General features: G+C 59.7%; 1 protein-coding gene across 8 annotated transcripts in view; it reads right to left on the bottom strand.

Annotated features, from left to right (window-relative positions):
* Positions 1 to 3,748: 3,748 nt before the first annotated feature.
* Positions 3,749 to 20,816, bottom strand: part of Wdr20 (WD repeat domain 20) — a 56,770-nt gene continuing 39,702 nt past the window's right edge. For 4 of the 8 annotated variants that reach the window (XM_042696882.1, XM_042696883.1, XM_042696886.1 and 1 more), the window contains 2 exons: positions 13,153 to 14,412; positions 3,749 to 4,521 (listed from right to left, as the gene is read on the bottom strand). In XM_042696882.1, coding sequence (XP_042552816.1) covers positions 4,468 to 4,521; positions 13,153 to 14,412 — 1,314 coding nt within the window. In that variant the 3' untranslated portion in view covers positions 3,749 to 4,467. Of the gene's footprint in view, positions 4,522 to 12,502; positions 14,413 to 20,816 lie in introns of those variants that run through there. The other 4 variants (XM_042696888.1, XM_042696889.1, XM_042696890.1 and 1 more) reach the window with 2 other exon arrangements.

The raw sequence follows: 20,816 nt of genomic DNA, 5'->3' as shown, positions 1-20,816 counted from the left end.
CTGGGAGGTGGCCGAGCCTTCCGCACCTGCGCTCCAGCAGCTGCTCGCTGTGCTGCCCTGTGCCCCCTCACAGGGCCAGACTGCGGGCTGGGCGGCACCCCTCCAGACCTTCACGCTCATGTTCTCCTGTCTAGACATTACAGGTGGCTCCTTCGTGTGGGCTTTGGGGTCACGTTGGAGTCAGTGACTTTGTTGGAAAGACCTGAGCACTGCTCAGTGGTAGAACCATTAGAGAAGCAGTTACAGCCTCCACCTTGGAGCCCTGCTGCGCCTCGCCCCCCCTCATCCCCAGCTCTCTCCCCGCCCCCCCCCCCCCCACATCCCCAGCTCTGGGGCAGGATCCTCGCAGCCTTGTTTCCTGGGTGCCAAAAGAAAGTTGTCCAGGGGCTGGGAAGGTGGCTCAGCAGTAGAGTGCATGCCTTGTAAGCATGAGGCCCTGGGTTCGATTCCTCAGCACCACATAAGCAAAAAGAAAAAAGCGGGAAGTGGTGCTGTGGCCCAAGTGGTAGAGCGCTAGCCTTGAGCTGAAGAGCTGAGGGACAGCGCCCAGGCCCAGAGTTCAGGCCCCACGACTGGACCCAAAAAATAAAAATAAAAATAAAAACCCACCCATCGCCGGGCGCTGGTGGCTTACGCCTGTAATCCTAGCTACTCAGGAGGCTGAGATCTGAGAATCGCGGTTCAAAGCCAGCCCGGGCAGGAGAGACCGTGAGACTCCTATCTCCAATAAACCACCAGAAAACCGGAAGTGGTGCTGTAGCTCAAGTGGTAGAGCGCTCGCCTTGAGCTGAAGAGCTGAGGGACAGCACCCAGGCCCAGAGTTCAAGCCCCATGACCGGCAAAAAAAAAAAGAAAGTTGTCCAAACTGGTTTGGCTCTGGGGGTGGGGTGGGAGCACAGCAGAGGAATTGCAGCCGAGTCTGGCGGCCATGTCTCTGTGGGCCAGGCACTGACACTCAGCCAAGTTCCTACCAACCACCCCTCCCCCTCCCTCTCCACTTCCCTTCCTCCTCTTCACCCTCCTCCTCCTCCATCCTGGGGCTTGAACTTGGAGCCTAGGCACTGTCCCTGAGTTCTTCTTCAAGGTGAGCACTCTACCACGTGGAGCCACGGAATCACTTCGTTTCCTGGTGGTTCATTGGAGATAGGAGTTTTATAGGGGGCTGGGAAGGTGGCTCAGTGGTAGAGCGCTTGCCTTGCATGCCTGAGGCCCTGGGTTCCATTCCTCAGCACCACATAAGCAAAAAGAAAAAAGCCGGAAGTGGTGCTGTGGCTCTAGTGGTAGAGCGCTCGCCTTGAGCTGAAGAGCTGAGGGACAGCGCCCAGGCCCAGAGTTCAGGCCCCACAACCGGAACCCCCCCCCCCCAAAAAAAAAAGTTTTATAGACTTTCCTGCCCAGGCTGGCTTTGAACCATGACCCTCACTCCCTGAGTAGCTAGGATTACAGGCATGAGCCACTACAGGACAGGCAAAGGTTCTCCCACTGAGCTGAACCCCGCCGTCTATTGAGCCCGTTTATTTTGGAATGTACATGATGATCCATGTGCCTTCTTTTTCCTCTTCAGACCTGACTGTTGGGACGAGTTTTGGGGGCTCGAGTTTAGTCTCGTCCTGTTGGGGCAGACCTGTGACCTCTCCCACCACCCTGTCCCGGGCCACAGAACGGCTGGGCAGTGGAAGGGGCCTGAGCCACCCGTGCAGGAGTGGGTGCCCCACCCCCACCCCAGGGCCAGACCAGAAATGAGGCTGGTGGACGAGCGGCTGGGGGAGAGGGGGTTCGTGCTGGGACAGGCCCCCGCCCACACCTCCCTGAGACCCCTGCAGGGGCCTGAGTGTTTCAGTGCGTGCTGAGCAGGGTTCGTGGCTCTGGGGCGGCTAGGTCCCGCTAGCCCTGGAAACGCCCAGAGACGCCACTGGCTCGGGCATGCCACTGTTGAGGACCAGCGGCACTGTGTGAGTGTCGCTTCCCCTTCACACACAGGAATGGAGGGAAATCCACGCTCGCCCATCCTCCTGTGGAATGCAGACTTGGTGGGCAGGTGCTGGGGTTCTTCGTGTCCCGTAACGGCTGCACCCGGGGCAGGAGGGGACCCCCTGGGGACCTCATGGCCCCGCACCATGCTCACCCCCAGAGCAGGCCGCCGTCACGGAGGACAGGGTAGGCTCGGGGGAGGGAGGCTGGGCTTCCACAGGTTTGGTCACCCGTGGGCTTCCTGCATTTCTCCTGGCGTTCCCCGCGGGCCCCGCTGTGGGCAGTGCTGGCTGCTCTGAGGCTTGGCCTGGTTCAGAGCCCCAGGAGGCCATTGGCTCTGCTGCCTGAGCCCATCTCTGGCAAGTGCACGGCCGCCCGGCCAGGCCCGCCGGCATGAAGCATGAAGCGCTTGCACCGAGCTCTGGAGTGTCACCCTCCCCACCGCTCCTGCCCTCCCCCGACCCCCCCTCATGCCTGCTGAGCGCCCAGCCTGCGAACCTGTGACGCTCCTCCAGCATGCACCCCTCCGGAGATCCAGGGAAGGGAAGTGGGGCGCAGGGCACCGAGTGGGCCTGGTGGTTGGGCAGAGCCCGCGCAGACACGGTGGGAAGATGGGACATAGGGCATCCACTGTGCAGAGCACTGGGCGGCAGTGACCCTGTGACCCCCCATCACTCCCCCATTTCCACGCTCCCTTTGCAGGAAGGGAGGCCGCCAGGCCTGAAGTCGCCAGCAGCCGCGTGCAGTGAGGGCTGAGGGCGACCGTGCTGGCAGCAGCCTCTCTTCCAGGCTCCCGCACACACAGGCCTGGCACGCAGCACGCAGCAGCACAGCAGGTAAGCTGCCGCACCGCGCTCGCTGAGCACGGGTTGATTGATGAGGGGGGGAGCTGTCTTGGACCAGCCTTAGGAACAGCCAGAAAGGTCTGTTCAGGCACAGGGGCAGCCTGCAGCGAGCTAGAACAGCCTGAGCGCAGCTGGCAACCTGGCGCAGGCCCCAGAGAAGGGTGACAGGCAGGCCCAAGCACTCAGTGACACCAGCTTCTTCCAGATGAGTCGATGCTGGCGGGAACACGACGAGGTCATCCATCAAACGGCTTTAGTGTTGTTTGTAGTGCTTGGGAATGAAATCCAGGGCTGGCTTCATTCTAAGCAAATTGCCCTACTACTGAACCACACCCTCAATCCTATTTGAGACAATGCCTTACAGAGTTGTGATCTTCCTGCCTGTTTCCTGTGTAGCTAGGATGACAGGCATGTACTATCACACGCAGCTAACTGTCACACTAATTACTGCCGTGGTGTGCATGAGATTTCCACCTGTCATTTCCCTATACACGCAGTCACTCGGGGCTCACTAGGTTAAGAACTGACCTCGATTGCAAGGCGGCTCCTGAGTTCCCCACGCACTGTGGACTTCAGGGTGGCATTTTTTCTTTGTAGCCAGTGCTTGAGAATGACCAAAACATCAAAGTACTTTGAAACGCTGTGCTTTGCCTATGGTCATTCAGAATGGGATTTATAAGTTGATTAAGAATTAAAGATTCCTATTTTTCACTTAAAACGGTGAGTCCAGGCATGGCTGCTGGTGGGGCACACTTACATCCCTAGCCAGGTGTGGCAGTGCACACTTGTAGTCCCCTGGCGTTCGAGGCCAGCCCAGGGTGCTCGGCTGGCCTTGGGCGGGGGAAGCCCAGGGAGGCCCCTGCAGCCACTTCCCATCCGCAGCCGCGAGGAGCCCCTCGCTTTGAGCTGCTTAACAAAAGATCATCCAGATCATATTTGCAACATAATTTTAATATTAACGCTTTTGTGAATTAGAAAGATCACTCTTAAGTGATGAAAATTACTAGTGAGGGAGCTTGTTCCTCCAGTTGGAGAATTACATTATTTACACATAAAATACAGTTGATTGCATTGGAAACAATAGTATTAAAATAGGTTAACAGGTAAAAGGCGTCTTCACACCTCGGTGGGCAGGAATCCACTGCGCACAGTCACTGGCTGTCAGCGTGGAACTATTTTAAGTGCAAACAGTATTTGAAGTCTAGGACTGCAGCATGTCTTCCCGGATTACGCGCTAAGTCAGAGGTAGCAGCGCTTTGCGAGTGCGCCAGCTGTCCTCTGAACACCGACGGTATAAAACAATCAGTGCAACACCAGAGAGAAGTGTTTCTAACAGTCCAAGGAGATTTCTTGTCCAAGAAATGTACTTACACTGTGCGGCATCTGCATATGTTGTGTCTGATGCGCCTTGGCTACGCTGAGTCGCAGAGCGAGAAGCAGGAGGGCCCCAAGAGACTGACTTGCAAACGGGACAGCCTCGGGCGAGCTGCAGGGCGCGGGGCGCGGCGCGGCGCACTGCCCGCCAGGCCACAGGGCCTCCGGTGTCTCTCGGCCGGCCGGCCCACCTGCTCCGGTGCGGTCAGGGCTCTGACACGGTCTTCCTCACCCTCTGGTCCGCTGGCATCGGGGAGTCTGGTGCAGCAATGGGTCGCTACACTACCGTTCCACCTGGAGAACTGGCCTGGTTTGGGGATGACAATAAGCCCTGCAAACAAAGCATTTCGCATTAATCCAGCGAGACACAGGGCGAGGAGCCCAGCGTGCCCCACTCTGGCACGTGCGGAGCCACATCTGTCCAGCTGGTGTCTCCCGCTTCCCAGGGCTCGGCGCAGCCATCCGTCCAGCCACTCCAGTCTCGCCGGAGGTAAGGCCTGGGCCTCAGCCCTGCCAGGAGGAGAGGCTGGCAGCATGGGGGGGAGGGTGTGTGGAGGGGTCTCCGGGGCCTGAGACCAGGGTGCAGCTACTTCCTGGTACTTCCAGAGCCTTCAGCCCTGTGGAGAGCTGCAGCTGCGCTGCCAGCCCCGCAGAGCCAGCTGGGCCCCAAGACGAGTGTGCAGGCACTTGCATAAGCGTTTTCCTCCCCAGGCCTCTTGCGTCCTTGCATTCTTTTATTTTTATTTTTAATTATTTTTGCCAGTCTTGGGGCTTGAACTCAGGGCCTGGGCGCTGTCCCTGAGCCTCTTTGTGTTCAAGGCTAGCACTCTACCACTTGAGCCACAGCACTACTTCCAGGTTTTTCTGAGTAGTTTATTGGAGATAAGAGTCGTACAGACTTTCCTGCCCTGGCTGGCTTTGAACTGCAATCCTCAGACCTCAGCCTCCTGAGGTCGCTAGGCGCTCGGTCTGTCCTTGCATTTCTTAGCTGACCTTCAGTGTGTTGACCCAGTAGGTAAGAGAGGGGCAGGGCCTGGCTGAGGATTCCTGCCAGGACGCTGCAGTGGGGCGGGCCCTCGAAGGGGGAGCGGGAGCCCACACCTGCTTGGAAGCCGGGGGGCTCCACCCACGGGGAAGGAGCTCACGCTTTCCAGATGTGCAGTGCACAGCTCGCCTTGGACAGGAAGACTGCTTCCCCCTGCCCCTACCCTAGGCTGCACACTTACCCCAAAGTTTGCTTCTCAGGTATTAGGAATAATTTGAAGATTATAAATAGTCCAAGGCAGAAGCCAGTGGTGCATGCCTGAAATCCTATTCAAGAGGCTAAGATCCGAGGATTGAAGCCAGCCTTGGCAAGAAAGCCCATGAAACTCTTCTCTCTAGCTAACCACCAAAAAGCTGGGAGTGGAGCTGTGGCACAAGTGGTAGAGCACTAGCCTTGAGCAAGAAAGGTCAGGGACAGCGCCCAGGCCTGAGGTCAAGCCCTAGGCCTGCACCAAAAATAATTGTTTTTTTAAAAAAGGGTCACACTGGGGCTGCAGATTGTTGCTCAGCTCCACGAATGCACACTTTCCCCTGCGCTGAGCTGAGGGCTGCTTCCCACCATCGGGCTGCAGGTGACAGCCACAGACCCGCGCATCTGACAGACCTAGGGACATGAATAAGGGCTGACAATCTGAAACTGACCCTCAAGTCATCTGCCCGGTGACGTAGACCAGACAGGCTCAGCCGCGTGGGGCCGCCCTGCGCCCGGTCCGCGCTCCGCTGCGCTGGAGGCGCAGGAGTGACCGCAGTAGCTGACCTGGCTGTAGCGACCACATCGCATCGCAGCTAAAAACAGCGTTCAGAGGCACGCAGACTCTGTCTGTACTTCACACAGAGCTCGTGTGTGCCGAGGCCGCAGCGCAGTCCCCTGCCGTCGCCCGTGGGCTGCCGGCGCGGGCCTCAGTGGCCCTGGTGGGGCAGTGGGGCCGGGGTGTGTCACACAGAGGTGACCCAGTGAGATGCTGAGTCCTCCTCGCGGGCTGCAGGTGAGCACAGCTCAGGCTCCAGCCCGAGGGCGGCCTGCCCCCAGCCAGCCTCCCTCCCTGACCCCCCCCCCCAGCCAGCCTCCTTTCCTGACCCCCACCCTAGGCAGCCTCCCGCCCTGACCCCCCCCAGCCAGGCTCCCTCCCTGACCCCCCCAGCCAGCCTCCCTTCCTGACCCCCACCCCAGCCAGCCTCCCTCCCTGACCCCCACCCCCCGCCAGCCTCCCTCCCTGACCCCCACCCCCCGCCAGCCTCCCTCCTTGACCCCCACCCCAGCCAGCCTCCCTCCCTGACCCCCCCACCAGCCTCCCTCCCTGACCCCCCCCAGCCAGCCTCCCTCCCTGACCCCCCAGCCACCCTGCCCTCCCCCCAGCCTCCCTCCCTCTCAAGTCAGGCGCTTGTGGGAGATCCCCTCAGCCTGAGCTCCTGTGCACCCCCTGGAGGCCCCCTTGCCATGTTGGGAAGGCCAGGCGTAGCCCCTTGTGGGCAGGTAGGGGACAGACCGGTGGGCTTGGCCTCCAGAGTGCTCCGTGGCAGGCGCCCGCCGTGCTGGGGCCGTGGGACCCGGGTGTGAGGCCAGCAGCGTCGGGGGCTGAGGAGCGAAGGGGACGCGGGGCGGGCGGCTCCGGTGGGGACGGCCCGACATTCACCGCGGCCCCTCCCGCCCCGGCGGCCACTGCTCACGCGCGCTGGGCTCCGTGGGACACTGTGGCTGGGGGCGGCGGGGCGCACGCGGGGCCATTAAAGGATGGAAGCAGTGAAGCCGCTGCCCCGTCCCCCCCGACCCCCCAAGGGGAGCCGCCCGCCGCCCCGCACCTCGCAGTCAAGCCGCCTGGGCCTAGTGGTCACCTGGTTTCTCGTGGGGATTTCATGTCGGCACTGAGGAGCTACCCGGCTCCCGGGCTGGGCAGGAACCACCAGCGTGGCCAGGAAACGCCATTTTAAAGACAACTTACAAGAAAGGAAGGCACGTGTGCGTGCCCCGCCCTAGTGGGCACCGCATCAGAGAAAGGGACCCCTGAAGTCACGTCCGCTTCCTCCTGCGACGCGTGAGTATCTGGGAGGAAGGAGCCTCAGGGCCAAGCTGTGGGGAGGCCGGGACGCTGGGGCTGCGCGCCCGGCCCCAGGCGCTGTCTGGCCAACTCCCAGACGGACCTCGCTGCGGGCTGCAGCCAGTCCAGACCTGGAGTTGGGGGGCTGGGGGGCCCCGGGAGAAGGCAGGCCCTGGCTCTGCCGGAATTCCCCGCACTAACTCATCTCAGGCGCAGACCAGCAGTGACGCGCTTACTTGTAAAGTGAGAAGCACAAAAAAAGGACGAGAAACACCTGCCAGGCGAACTTCCTGCCACCCCTGCTCCTACTGGCTGCATTTCTCTTCACTGAATGAATCCATCCTTCACCAGCAGGGGGTGGTTGTGCACACCTATCATCCCAGCACCTTGGGAACTGCTATAGGAAAGAGCAGGAGATAACAGGGTGGGCGCTGGCCGCCTCTGGGGTCGCCACTATCCGCGCCCACAACGAGCTGCTTGTCCAGGCCCTGACACGCTGGCTCCTTCCTGCCTGCCACCAGCCCCCTCCTGCCCCCTGATGGAAGATGGCACGCAGGACCCGTGTCCCCTGGTCGCTACCACAAAAGACAGCACCGAGTGCGTTGTCAGGAAAGCAGGAAAGGGAGGGCGCGGCCGGTGGAGGGCAGCCCAAGACACGCAGGCGGGAAGACGAGGCCTGGGGGACTCGGAGCCTCTCCAGTTCCCGAGCTGAAGCCACTGTGGCAGAAGGGCAGCCCGGACCCGGAGGGTCGGGGTCTGCTGGGCCATGGCCGGCCTGTAGGACCCCCCCCCCTCCCCCCGCCCAGGACAGCAGACGGGCGCTCAGGCCTGCCCGCCCTTGGCCATCACCCAGGGTCCACACATCCGCACCCTTCCTCAAACCCTTGGGCCACGCCAGCAGTGGAAGCGCTGGTTCACCAGCTCCTGCTGCCCTGCCTGGCCTCAGGCTCAAAGCCCAGGCAAGCGCTAGGCACCAGAGGCGGGAACGTGGCCCACCCGCCCAGCTCGCCGGAGGGCGCTGTGGTCCTCTGTTGCAGCAGCAGCTTTGACTAGGTGTCAAGTGTGACACGCTCAGCTCGGGCACGGGACGCAGCGCATCACGGGGCTGATCATCTTACAGCATTTGGAAACATTTGTGTGGGCTCACTGAGCATTCGCAAGGATCAGATGCGAAATGACTACTGAAAGCTATCTACATGACAGAGCAGCCACGCCCGTTTATTTAACGTCAGTGGACAGTGGACAAGCTCCAGGCGCTGCAGCATGGCCGGCAAGCTCCAGGCGCTGCAGCATGGCCGGCAAGCTCCAGGCGCTGCAGCATGGCCGGCCGGGCGTCGGAAGCCTCAGCTGTGGCAGTGACAAGGGAACAGCTACAAAACAAAGCGAAACAAACGTGGTCTGCTGGGAATAATAAAGTTAACAACTTTGATACTCAAGCTTCAGTAATTATTGCCAACACTTAAGAACTGTTGCATGTTAGGAAAGCACTATGGAATTTATTCGAGTTGTAAAGGAATTCGATGAGTGTTCAAAAAATACATGTCATGTCAGTTCTACTTTTGCTTTTTCACTGAGGAAAAATATCCACACGATTTTCTACCCCGTCACCCAACAACCTTCCATCCACTTAGGTGTACAGACATTGCAACCGCAGGACATTGGTCTTTACACTTGGGATTTACACTTGGGAGATAGCAGCTTCACCAGGGCAGCGGCTGCACAGGACACACGTGGCGGCCGAGCTGTGCCCCCGGGGACAGCGTCTCCATTTTGAACTTGAGATCTCAGTCGCAAAGGTGACAGTTAACCCAAAGCAGCTGCCAACAGCCAGGGTGGGAGGCGTGCTGGACAAGGCTCAGAGCAGAGCTCTGGGCAGAGCTGTAACCCAGGGGGACCAGAAGCCGCACCCAGGGCAGCCTTGGCCCCAGAGCTTGGCCGCAGGATGCAGGTGGGACCTCGGCGGTCCCGTCACAGTCACCGCACTGCGTCCATGCTGGCCACCTGCAGCGCTGTGTGGTGTCTGGGTCCTGAAAGGCGCCTCTAGCCCTCCCGGCCCTTCGGCCAGCTCCTTTTCAGAGTTTCCTCAACCCACAACATCCTCCAGGCAGGAGGAAACCGCCTCTCCTGCAGCTGCACACAGGAGCCTCACCAATTCCAGGACATATTTAACACGATTTGGGGGGGGGGGGGAGTGGCATGGGGGGAGGTTGGTGGTTCTTAGAGCTTTGTGATTGCTAGGCAAATGCTCTCCTGCTTGAACCACGCTTCCAACCCATTTTGTGCTGGTTATTTTTGAGCTAGGATCCCACTTTTGCCCAGACTGGCGCAGGCCAGGCTGTTGCTTCTGCCGGCCCTCCCCACTGAGCTGCGGGGCCAGCAGCTGGGGTTAGTCACTTCCAGCTCCAGGTAAGAAAGAAGGGGGGGGGGGGGCAAGAGCTAAGCCAAGTGCAGAGGTCAGGTGTGAAGGCCAAGGCCAGAGCCCACCCTGGGCACACGCATGTACCCACGCAGACCACCGAGTTCCATGGCCTTTCTCCCCTATCTTGGGGGAGCGGGGCGCTCTCCCTCCCGGGCCATAGCTGGTCGGGCCAGCCTGGGACTTTGATCCGCCTCCCCCCCCCCCCCTTCCTGACCCTTCCCCGCCCTTGGTCTTGGCAGGGTTCTGGGCAGGTCCCCCGAGCCCGGGGGCCCCGGAGCACCCCTGTGCAGGCGTCTCGAGGGGCTCCCCTTTGGTCAGAGACGCCAGGCGGGGGTGCGGCCGGCGTGGGCGCCCCTCCGCCATGCGGGAGCCCCGGATGGAGGCCCCGGCTGCCATCTGCGCGCGGAGCCGGAGCGGCCCGGCCCGCCTGCCATGGACCTGACCGCGGAAGCGGCCTTGCCCGCCCAGCCGTGCCTTCCTCCAGGAGCCGGGTTAGAAAAGGCGTTTGGCTCAGGAGGCTGCCCCCGCGCCCGCTCCGGTCCCGGCCAGCGCCCGCACAGCGCCCCCGGCCCGCACAGCACCCCCCCGTCCCGCACAGCGCCCCCCCCCCGCACAGCGCCCCCCCGTCCCGCACAGCGCCCCCCCCCCGCACAGCGCCCCCCCCGCACAGCGCCCCCCCCGTCCCACACAGCCCCCCCCCCGTCCCGCACAGCGCCCCCCCCCGCACAGCCCCCCCCGTCCCGCACAGCGCCCCCCCCGTCCCACACAGCGCCCCCCCCCGCACAGCGCCCCCCCGTCCCGCACAGCGCCCCCCGTCCCACACAGCGCCCCCCCGTCCCGCACAGCCCCCCCCGTCCCGCACAGCACCCCCCCCGTCCCGCACAGCGCCCCCCCGTCCCACACAGCCCCCCCCGTCCCGCACAGCGCCCCCCCCGTCCCGCACAGCGCCCCCGTCCCGCACAGCGCCCCCGTCCCGCACAGCACCCCCCCCCGTCCCGCACAGCCCCCCCCGTCCCGCACAGCGCCCCCCCGTCCCGCACAGCACCCCCCCGTCCCGCACAGCGCCCCCCCGTCCCGCACAGCCCCCCCGTCCCGCACAGCGCCCCCCCGTCCCGCACAGCGCCCCCGTTCCGCACAGCGCCCCCCGTCCCGCACAGCACCGCCCCCGTCCCGCACAGCATTCCGCACAGCGCCCCTGTCCAGCACAGCACCCCCGTCCCGCACAGCGCCCCCCGTCCCGCACAGCACCCCCCCCGTCCCGCACAGCATTCCGCACAGCGCCCCCGTCCCGCACAGCGCCCCCGTCCCGCACAGCACCCCCGTCCCGCACAGCGCCCCCCGTCCCGCACAGCGCCCCCCCCGTCCCGCACAGCACCCCCGTCCCGCACAGCACCCCCCCCGTCCCGCACAGCGCCCCCCCCGTCCCGCACAGCACCCCCGTCCCGCACAGCGCCCCCCGTCCCGCACAGCATTCCGCACAGCGCCCCACCCACTGCCAAAGGGGGCGGAGTCGGGGAGCAGAGGGGACGCGGGGGGCCAGGCGTCCCCCGGGTGGCCCGGCGGGGGCGGACAGAGGAACCCCAGAAAGGGGAAGACTGCGGGGTCCCCAGGGGCCCAGCCAGACGGGACACGCCCCTCCTCCGCAGACGCTGGGCAAGATGGCGGCCAAAGCCCAACCGCGCCCACAGCACGCGGAGGGGGAGGGAGGCGGTGCGGACGCGCCCCCCCCCAGTCCTGGCCCCGCTGGGCCTGCGCAGGAAGTCGGCGCCCTGGGAACGAGGGTCACGGGGGCCTCGCCCCCCCCTTACCTGTGCGTAGCCCAGGTCAGAGTCCTGAATTTCCAGACTGCACACTCGCTGTCTCCGCAGCATTAGAATTTCTACCACCGTGCAGGTGTGCAAAGTGTGCGGGACCCCATCGCTAAGCCCCGTGCAGCCCACTGCCCTCAGGCTGGGACGGCCGCCGGACGTTCCTAGGAACGAAGGACCAGACGCGCCGGTAGCTGGGACACTGACAATCACTCGGCTCGGCGTGGAAAGGCCCTGGCATGGGGGGGGGGGGGCCGCCATGGCCACGCGGAACAGGAGCCACTGTGCGGGGTGCAGGACGGGCCCGGGGTGCGTGGATCGGGCCGTGGGCACTCAGAAGTGGCAGCGGCCCTGGCCCCAGCCCAGACTGTGGGGAGGCTGAGGTTAAGGGGGGGGGGGGGGGGGGACAGGCCCATGGATTTCGACAAGGCAGAAACACTTGCAAAACCACACACTCACTCTTCACACTACCCAGCGCTCTACAGGATCACAAAGGTACACAAAACAAAAACGACCAAGTGCCAAAATACACAGCTCTCAACACAAGTTCTACAGCTCCAAGAGCCTCCAGATCCACGGAGAAAACGACTGAAACCAACTTCTGAACGCCTGAGGCCCCCAGGAGCCACTCGCTTCACCCGAGACCCGTCCCCAGACGCAGCACTCGCAGCACTGGGCCCTAGGTCAGCGTCTGCGTCCCAGAGGCCCCCAGGGCCCAGCTGCCATCCAGGGCTGCGCCAAGGGAGGCCGCCCTCCGGCACCCTGCTGCGCACCCGGCACCACGGAGCAGCACTGGACGGCCACGCGGGCTGACCACCGCCTGCAGCCACACCTTCCTGGCCCAGAGGGGAGGGAAAACCAAAGGCAACAGAAGCTCTCTTGTCCGGGGCCACGTGGGGGAGCCCACACGCGACACATCCACCTTGTTTCGGGCAGGTCACTCTCCAGGCTCGGGAGCAGGTGGAGATTTTCGTGCAGAGTCTCAATCAAAGTTCTACAAACTGCTTCTTTGAAAAAAGATGTTTATTAAACAATTTTAAATTGTCATAAAATGACTAAAATGGGTTTTTAAAAATTAAGGCTCTTTCTGTGGATTGCCAGAACAATGTAAAAATAATATCAATCAACCCTGCTGAACGCTTTGTTCCTAAAGTTAAATTTCATCAATTCCTACACATTTTTATGATTTAAGATAAAAAATTGGACTACAAATGACGGTTATTGGCCATCTGTACTGAACACACACTCTGATCAGGTGTACAACAGTCTAGTTGGGTAGTTAGGCAAAAATATTCCAGTTAAAGCATAAACTGTAATTTCAGCACGTTAAAGGCCTTGCTTCCCCATGCTGTCATGATTGCCCTGGAACTGAAATACTCTGGCACAGGATGCCGACCGGGGCTCTGCAGACTCCTGCAAGGACGACCAACTCGGCTGGCAATTAGTTGGATTATATATTTTTTTTCTCTGCGCTCTAAGGTGGATTCTCAAATGATTCAGAATTACATGGCATGCAGTATCCAAAATTATGGCTCTGATGCATTTAGTTTTACATTAGGAATAAGAAGTGTCATTCACATTCATTGTACACCCCACCCCTCCCCCGCTGGCTAGCCCCGCTCTCGGTCCGGGCAGCGTTAAGGGTTAAAACTTACCACTTTCCCAGGCCTTCCCCATGTGCAAATAAATCCCTCCTGACAAGCAGTGACTATACAGTCTTCAAGAAAAATTAATACAGTCAGTCTTTCGTGCGCGATCTTTTTACAGATCAGCGGCTCTAACAGGGGGACGTCTTCCATCCGAGGACACAGGGGCGTCCCCAGAGTTTTAGCGGGGTCCGTTCTGGCTTTCGTAACTAGGTTCAGTTTGTCACTGCTCTTGCTAGAAATGTGTCCCATGCTGTGGTTCCGCTTGTGGTCTTTCTCGTGGTGCCTCTCCTTCCGGTCGTGCAGCGAGAGGGTTGCGAACTTGCTGACGCCGGCGGCGAGGGCCCCGTCGGGGACGCTGCTCTTGCTGCCCGCGCTGGACACGGCCGAGTGCGGGAGGCTGTTGGACCGCGGCAGCGGAGGGGGCACCGAGCTCCCGGGCGTGGTGACACTGTTGCCATTGCTCCCGGCGGGAGGGCTGGTGGCGTTCATGACATTGGTGTGTGTCCTGGCCCTCGACAGGGGTTGGTGGGGGAAAAGAATGTCTTCCGTGAGGTCCCACAAGCACAGCTGTGTGTCCTGGCCCACCGAGCCGAACCGATACGTGACGCTCACGGGGCGGCTGTCGGTCGAGTTCCGCTTGGACAGCCTGGACTGTGTGCTGTTGGCTCGGTCTCTGCCAAAGTGCAGAAGGTCCTGGAAGTCCTCGTCGCTGCCGCTGAACTCCAGCGGGTCGCTCTCCTCCACGCTCGTGGTGTAGGGGTCGAATGCCACCACGCTGACCCACGACTTGTGCCCGTGGCCTCTCGCTATGACCCGGCAGTCCACAAAGGACCAGACCGTCACCAGGTCGTCCTCGCCGCCCGTCACGATGTACTTGCCGTCCGGGCTCCAGCACACACACAGCAAGCCCCCAAAGTAGCTTTTCATCGTGCCGTGCAGCTCCACCGCGTCGAAGTTGAACACGCGCAGAAACCCGTCCTGGCTCACGCACGCTAAGAACTTGCCATCTGGGGAGAAAGCAAACTCGTTGAGGGCCCCCTCGCCCACCGTCCACTTAAGGAGAGGGTTCCTCGTGGATTTGCTCTTGCAAGTGTGCACGGCAAAGCTCTCTCCCTGCTTCAGAAGCTGGTAGTGGGGGGCTGTGGTGCCACAAGTGTGCTCCACATTATACAAGTACATGTTCCCACTCGAATGGGCTACTAGGAAAAGGCTTTCCGAGCCGGGCACCCATTTGACACAGCTTACGCGTGACTTGTCTATTAGTCTCTGTGAAGACAAAGGAGAACACGTTATCACAATAGAGAAGTTGTACAGGAACTCGTGCGTGCTTCTCGGGGAGGGCCGCGCGCGCCGCCAGGCCTCCGCACTGGCACTCATCCTGCCGACGGCTGGCCAGCCCGAGCCCTTGGCCCAGGAGAACCAGCTCTAGACCTGCGCACAGGGGTCGGGCCACCTGTGGCCCTGACGGAGGGAGCTGCTCATCGTGAGCAAGTGTGCGCCGAGAGCCCGTGCCGGCCCAGACGCCGGGCTGCGTGGCACGCCAGTGACACTCAGGTTCGTGGGGCCGCAGCTTGCTCTCCACGGACGCGCGGAAAGCCTCTGTCCACACGGCTTTCTCTGCGTCCCCTGTGCCCGCGGGTCACGCGCCCCTGCTCTGCGGCACGAGGCGGGGTCCGAGGGCGGCCGGCAGCCCCCTCCCTCACGCATGTTGGCCTGGAAGATCTCAAACACCCCCCCCCACACACACACACCCAGCACGAGGCAGAGGACATCACCGTCCACGCACTGCCGGCCCACTCGCCTGCCGCCCGCCAGCGGCCACAGGGCAGCAGTCTGGTCTTGGAGACTAAAAGAACAGAAGGCATCAAGTGCGAGGCACCAGGCGCCAAGCGAGCAGGCGGCCGGGCCCGGGCTGGGCCGGGCCCCCACGCGTGCTCACGGCCTCCCCGGCGTGCGCTCGGGAGGCTGCTGCGTCTCCAAGTCCCGACTGGGAACAACTTCTGCCAAAAGTCTCACCATGCCACTGCCCCGCACGAGGGTGTGGTGTGCACATCCTGCACCTGTGTGCATGCGCGGGCGACACACGATGTGTGCACACCCTGCACACACACACACCTTGACTGCGACTGCTGGGTGTGGTTCTGTTACAGAAGAAGACAGAAACAAAGTGACCTCACTGGTAGACAAAGGCTGGGGCAGGTGGTCTGCCAGGGACCGCGGCCACGCCCGAGAGCAGCACTGCGTTCCAGCCAGCAGCACAGAATTAACTAAGAATAACAGGCTGGGAAGGTGGCTCAGCCGTAGGGCGCTTGCCTCGCACGCATGAGGCCCTGGGCTCCATTCCTCAGCACCACATAAGCAGAAAAAAGCCGGAAGTAGCGCTGTGACTCAGTGGTAGAGCGCTCGCCTTGAGCTGAAGAGCTGAGGGACAGCGCCCAGGCCCAGAGTTCAGGCCCCATGACTGACAAAAAGTTTGAAAAAAAAAAAGATGGAAAGGAAATTAATGAGCCATACCAGTTGATTACATAAAAATGAGACGCTGGGTCGGTGAGAACGGACCCAGACAGGCGAGAATGAGCCGCACACAGCACGGGAGCCACGCTGGCCCAGGGCGGGAGGCGCACGGCTGTCCTCCCGTCCCTGCCTCTTCCATGTCCTCCTAGTGACCTTCCTGTCACTGGCACCTGACCAAGAGAATGGCAAGCACTAAGAGCGGAGCAGCACCCCGGCAGGGTGCATCAGACACGGCTCTTCAGCAGAGGACCCAAGCCTGCACTGTGGGGCGGCGGCGCTGGGCCGGCTGACAGCTGCCGAGGCCCTCGGCTCGAGCCCAGCTGGGCAGGGGCCTTGTCGGGTGTGCTTGGCCAGCCGACCCCGGAACAGCGGCTCTCCAGCTCTGCGCCTTGCCAAACCCCATACACAATCAAAACCACTTCACTTGTACCTATCCACAGTGCACATTTTTATGGACATGAAAATTCCCAGCAGTGTGGCTTCTTTCATTTGAGGTTTAAGAAAAGCACAGGCAGCCAGGCACCAGTGGCCCACACCTTTCGTCCCAGGTACTCAGCAGGCTGAGATCTGAGGATCATGATTCAAAGCCAGCCCAGGGTGAAAGTCTGTGAGGCTCTTACTTACAATTAACCACCAACAAAGCCAAAGTGGAACTGTGGCTCAAGTGGTAGAGTGTTAACTTTGACCAAAAAAGCTCAGGGACAGCTCCTAGGCTGTGAGTTCAAGCCCCAGGAACTGCACCAAAAAACCAACAAAACCAGCCCAAAACATTCCAGTATTAAAAAATAGATAGTCCTATGCAGGGCGCTGGTGGCTCACACCTGTCATCCTAGCTATTCAGGAGACTGAAATCTGAGGATGCAGTTCAAAGCCAGCCCGGGCAGGAAAGTCCACGAGATTTTTATCTCCAATTAACCATCAGAAAACCGGAAGTGGCGCTGTGGCTCAAGTGGTAGAGCGCTAGCTTTGAGCTGAAAAGCTAAGGGACAGCACCCAGGCCCTGAGTTCAAGACCCACAACCAAAAATACAAAAACAAACTCACAAGATATTATTAGTCCTGTTATGCAAAAATAATACTGCTTTGCGATTGTAAGGTATGAAAATTATAGAAATAGTATTAAAGTTTCTGTTGGGGAGCAAGTAGTTGTGGAGGTGGGGGGAAGGCATAGCAGGGGGTAAACAAAGGAGGAGGCAACAATGCTTGTAGGAAATGGACTCATTACCTTGCTCATGTAACTGCAACCCTCTGTACAGCATTTATACAATAAAAAACGTAAAAAAAATAAAAAGGTTTCTGTAATGACAAAGCACAATAAAGAATTTACTCGCACATTAAAAACACAGGACTGGGGGCTGGGAAGGTGGCTCAGTGGTAGAGTGCTTGCCTTGCAAGCCTGAGGCCCTGGGTTCGATTCCTCAGCACCACATAAGCAAAAAGAAAAAAGCCGTAAGTGGCGCTGTGGCTCAAGTGGTAGAGCGCTAGCCTTGAGCTGAAGAGCTGAGGGACAGCGCCCAGGCCCAGAGTTCAGGCCCCCGACTGGACCCAAAAACAAAACAAAACAAAAACAAAAACACAGGACTGGGAATGTGGTTTCATGGTAGAGTGCTTGCCTAGCATGCAGGAAGCCCTGGGTTCCATTCCTCAGTACCACAAACACAGAAAAAGCCAGAAGTGGTGGTGAGGCTCAAGTGGTAGAGTGCTAGTCTTGAGCAAAAGAAGCTCAGGGACAGTGGCCCTCCGAGTTCAAGCCCCAGGACTGGACAAAAACAAAAAAAACAACCTACTTGCAGACTACTCTAAATAGCTGTGGCTGTAACTAAATAGCTGTGGACACCTAATCGACATTACTGTCACATTCTGGTCCAGTTTGGGCACCAGCAGACCGAAACCAGACAGGCCTTAAATGAGGCTCCAAAGTGGCACCCGCTTCTCACTTGTCTGACTCAGGCTTCCCTCCCGGCGCACGTGCTCAGGCCTTTAGATCATACATTCCTCATCTCAACTGTGGGGCGTGGCACGATGTGACAAGTGGGTGGGCACAAGGCCAGGGAAGCAGAACACACCAATCACAGCACAGTTCCTAACCTCCCAACCAAGGGTCGGCTCTGGAGCCAGCACCAGCCACGGCTTTACACCCCAGCCCCCCTGCAAAGTCCTCCTGGGTTTGACCAGCAGGTGAAAACACTCGTAATTCATCCATAAGAACACTCTAGAAAGCCTCTGCTTTCTCTTCTGCATTCCAGATCCTCTGCCCTCAATTACTGCTGTTTATCCAGAGTGACTTCCTGCAGGGAAATCCAAATACCGACACACATTTGTGCAGCCCTCCTTCCCACACCGGGCAGCCTCTCCCTCTGCTTCCACTCAAAAGCTGCTGGAACAAGCCGGCTTCCCCATTCTTCCCTACGCTGCGGCTGAGCTGAAGCTTCTGGTGCAAGACCCAACGACCAGCATTTACATAGCAAGAACTAGGCTGGAGAGCCCCCCACGCTGCAGGAGGAGAGGCAGGCCTGTGGACACTGCCACATGGCCTTCCTACAGAGACCCCTGGGAATGTGACAGACTCCTTGCAGGAAGTCAGGGGTCACTGCCATGCCACCCAGGAGGAGAAGCAGAGTGCACAGCAAGTGGCGAGTACCGCAGTGTCCCTTCCGATGGAGCCGACACCCAGGAGGGTGGCAGGGAGAGAAGGCAGTGTGGGCGAGGGTGGAGGGTTTTCACCTGGGGGGGGGACAGCAGTGCACAGCAGGCTGGGGGGGAGGGCGAGGACTTAAACAGAAGGGACAGCTGCAGGGACAGAGGCGGAAGCTGGGAGACACCATTGGACACCAGGGTAGGCAGCTGGCTTGAGGCTCTGGAGATCAGCACACAGGGCAGCCAGGAGGCTCCTCAGGAACAGGTGCCAGCCTGGCTGAGACACCCCACAAGCAGGTAGGACAAACAAGTCCTGGGCTAGTTGGCAGAGCCATCTAATTCAGGCTCTAAGAGTGGCTCAGCAATAAAGCACCTGCCTACTACGTGTAAGTCCCTGAGTTCAAACTCTAGTACCACCAGAAGAAAGCCAGGCGCCCGTGACTCATGCCCATAACCCTAGCTATGCACCATAACCCTAGCTCCACAGGAGGAGATCTGGGGATCACCGTTCAAAGTGAGACGCTTATCTCCACAAAATCATACAAAAAGCCAGAAGTGGAGCTGAGGCTCAAGTGGTAGAGCGCTAGCCTTGAGCAAAAGAGCTCAGGAACAGTGCCAAGTTCAAGACCTAGGACTGGCAAAGAGAAAGAGAGGGAGAGAGAGGAGAGGAGAGAAAAGAAAAAGAAAAACTTTCCTGGCAAAAGTGCACAGCTCCATCTCCAAAACTCCAGCGCCACAAAAAAAAGAGAAGAAAGAGGAGGAAGAAGAGAGAACAAAGAGAAAGCATCTCTCACCTTTCAGAGTAACGGAAGCACTTGGAATGTTTCACTCAATGAATACTGAAATGACAGTTACAGAGTCCAGTTTATCTGAGGTTCGATTTTGTTCCAGGAAATACGTGGTGGGAAAAGCCTTTTTGTGGCACCGGGGCTGGAGCTCCAGCCCCGCCTCCAGTCCTCCTTCCTTGGGGCTGCTCTGCAGGTGCTGCTCTGCAGGTGCTGCCTTGTGCGTGACTCACGGGGCATGCCAGCACCTGTCTCATCGCCTGAGGTGCGGTCTTGCTAGCTTTTTGCCTTCATCCACCTCCCAATGAGCTGGGATTACAGGCACAGGTCACCACTGCTGGCCTTTTTTGTTTCTTTTGGCTGCCTGAGCCGACTAGATAGCCTCCAGCTGGCCATCCTCCTGTTTGAGTCTCCCAAGTGCTGCGTTTCTAGCTATACTCCATATCACACCCAGCCTGAAAAATGACAAGGAAGTCCGGGTCTGTGTAAGGCCATGGAATCTCCCTGCGGGGCACACAGCATCTTGAAAATCTGGAGAGATGAGACAGCAAACTCCAGCCCTCAAGAAGCACCAGACATAGCTGGGCGCCGGTGGCTCACGCCTGTAATCCCAGCTACTCAGGAGGCTGAGATCTGAGGATCGCGGCTCAAAGCCAGCCCGGGCAGGAAAGTCCGTGATACTCTTATCTCCAATCAACTACTGAAAAACCGGAAGTGGCGCTATGGCTCAAGCAGTAGAGCGCTCGGATTAGGCTGAAGAGCGCAGGGACAGTGCCCAGGCCCAGAGTTCACAGCCTACGACCGACTCCAAAAAAAAGAAAAAAAAAAAAAAAAAAGCTCCAGACAGAGGTGGAGCACAGGGGTGGGAGGCAAGGCACAAAGGACAGGCCTCAAGACGGGGTCTCAGAGGAGAGCGCCACGCCAAGGGTCAGGCAGAGCAGCCCCAAGTCCAGAGAGGGCACTGCGTGCTGTGGGCTGCAGAGCAGCAGGTGGGCAGGGCACTGTCAGAGCTGGGAGCTGGGCCCTGCAGTCCCAGCTGAGGGCGGGGCTGTGGCTCAGAGGCCCTGGGCCCGGCTCACAGCCCTTGCCTGAGGGAAATGGCTGTGGACACAAAACACTCACTGGACTCAAAACACACACTGGACTCTGCAGTGGAGGGGAATGGTAACTACATCTTATCTACAGTTTCATATTGCTGTATACGCTGTAGTATTTTTTGATATATTGGATGGGGGGGGGGGGGGGGTCTGGTCGTGGGGCCTGAACTCTGGGCCTGGGCGCTGTCCCTCAGCTCAAGGCTGAAGATCTACCACTTGAGCCACAGCGCCACGTCCAGTTTTCTGGTGGTTCCTTGGAGATAAAAGTCTCTCAGACTTTCCCAGGCTGGAGACCTCGGCCTCCTGAGCAGCTGAGGTGACAGGCGTGAGCACCGGCGCCCCACAAAATATTCTTAAAAGGAGTTTTAGCTTTTTTGTGTGTGTGGTGCGGCTGTTAGAAAATGTCAGCACACGTGGAAGTGCACACAGCCCTCGTACAGGAGGGGCTGGGGCCAGGGAGGAGGACCAGCTGGTCTTGTCTAACGTTTATGCATTTAGGAAACGGCTTGCCTCAGCAGTTTTGGCTTTATGTGTCTGGATCACAATTAAAAGATACAAAACACCTCAAAGAAGAACAAAAACATCAACATGGGGGAATGGAAAGCAGGAAGGAAGGAAGGGAGGGAGGGAGGGAGGAA

Source organism: Dipodomys spectabilis, unplaced genomic scaffold (assembly GCF_019054845.1).
Source record: "Dipodomys spectabilis isolate Male_0828 unplaced genomic scaffold, ASM1905484v1 ptg000212l, whole genome shotgun sequence".
Taxonomy (NCBI): Eukaryota; Metazoa; Chordata; class Mammalia; order Rodentia; family Heteromyidae; genus Dipodomys; species Dipodomys spectabilis.
This window is presented reverse-complemented; position numbering and strand designations above follow the sequence as displayed.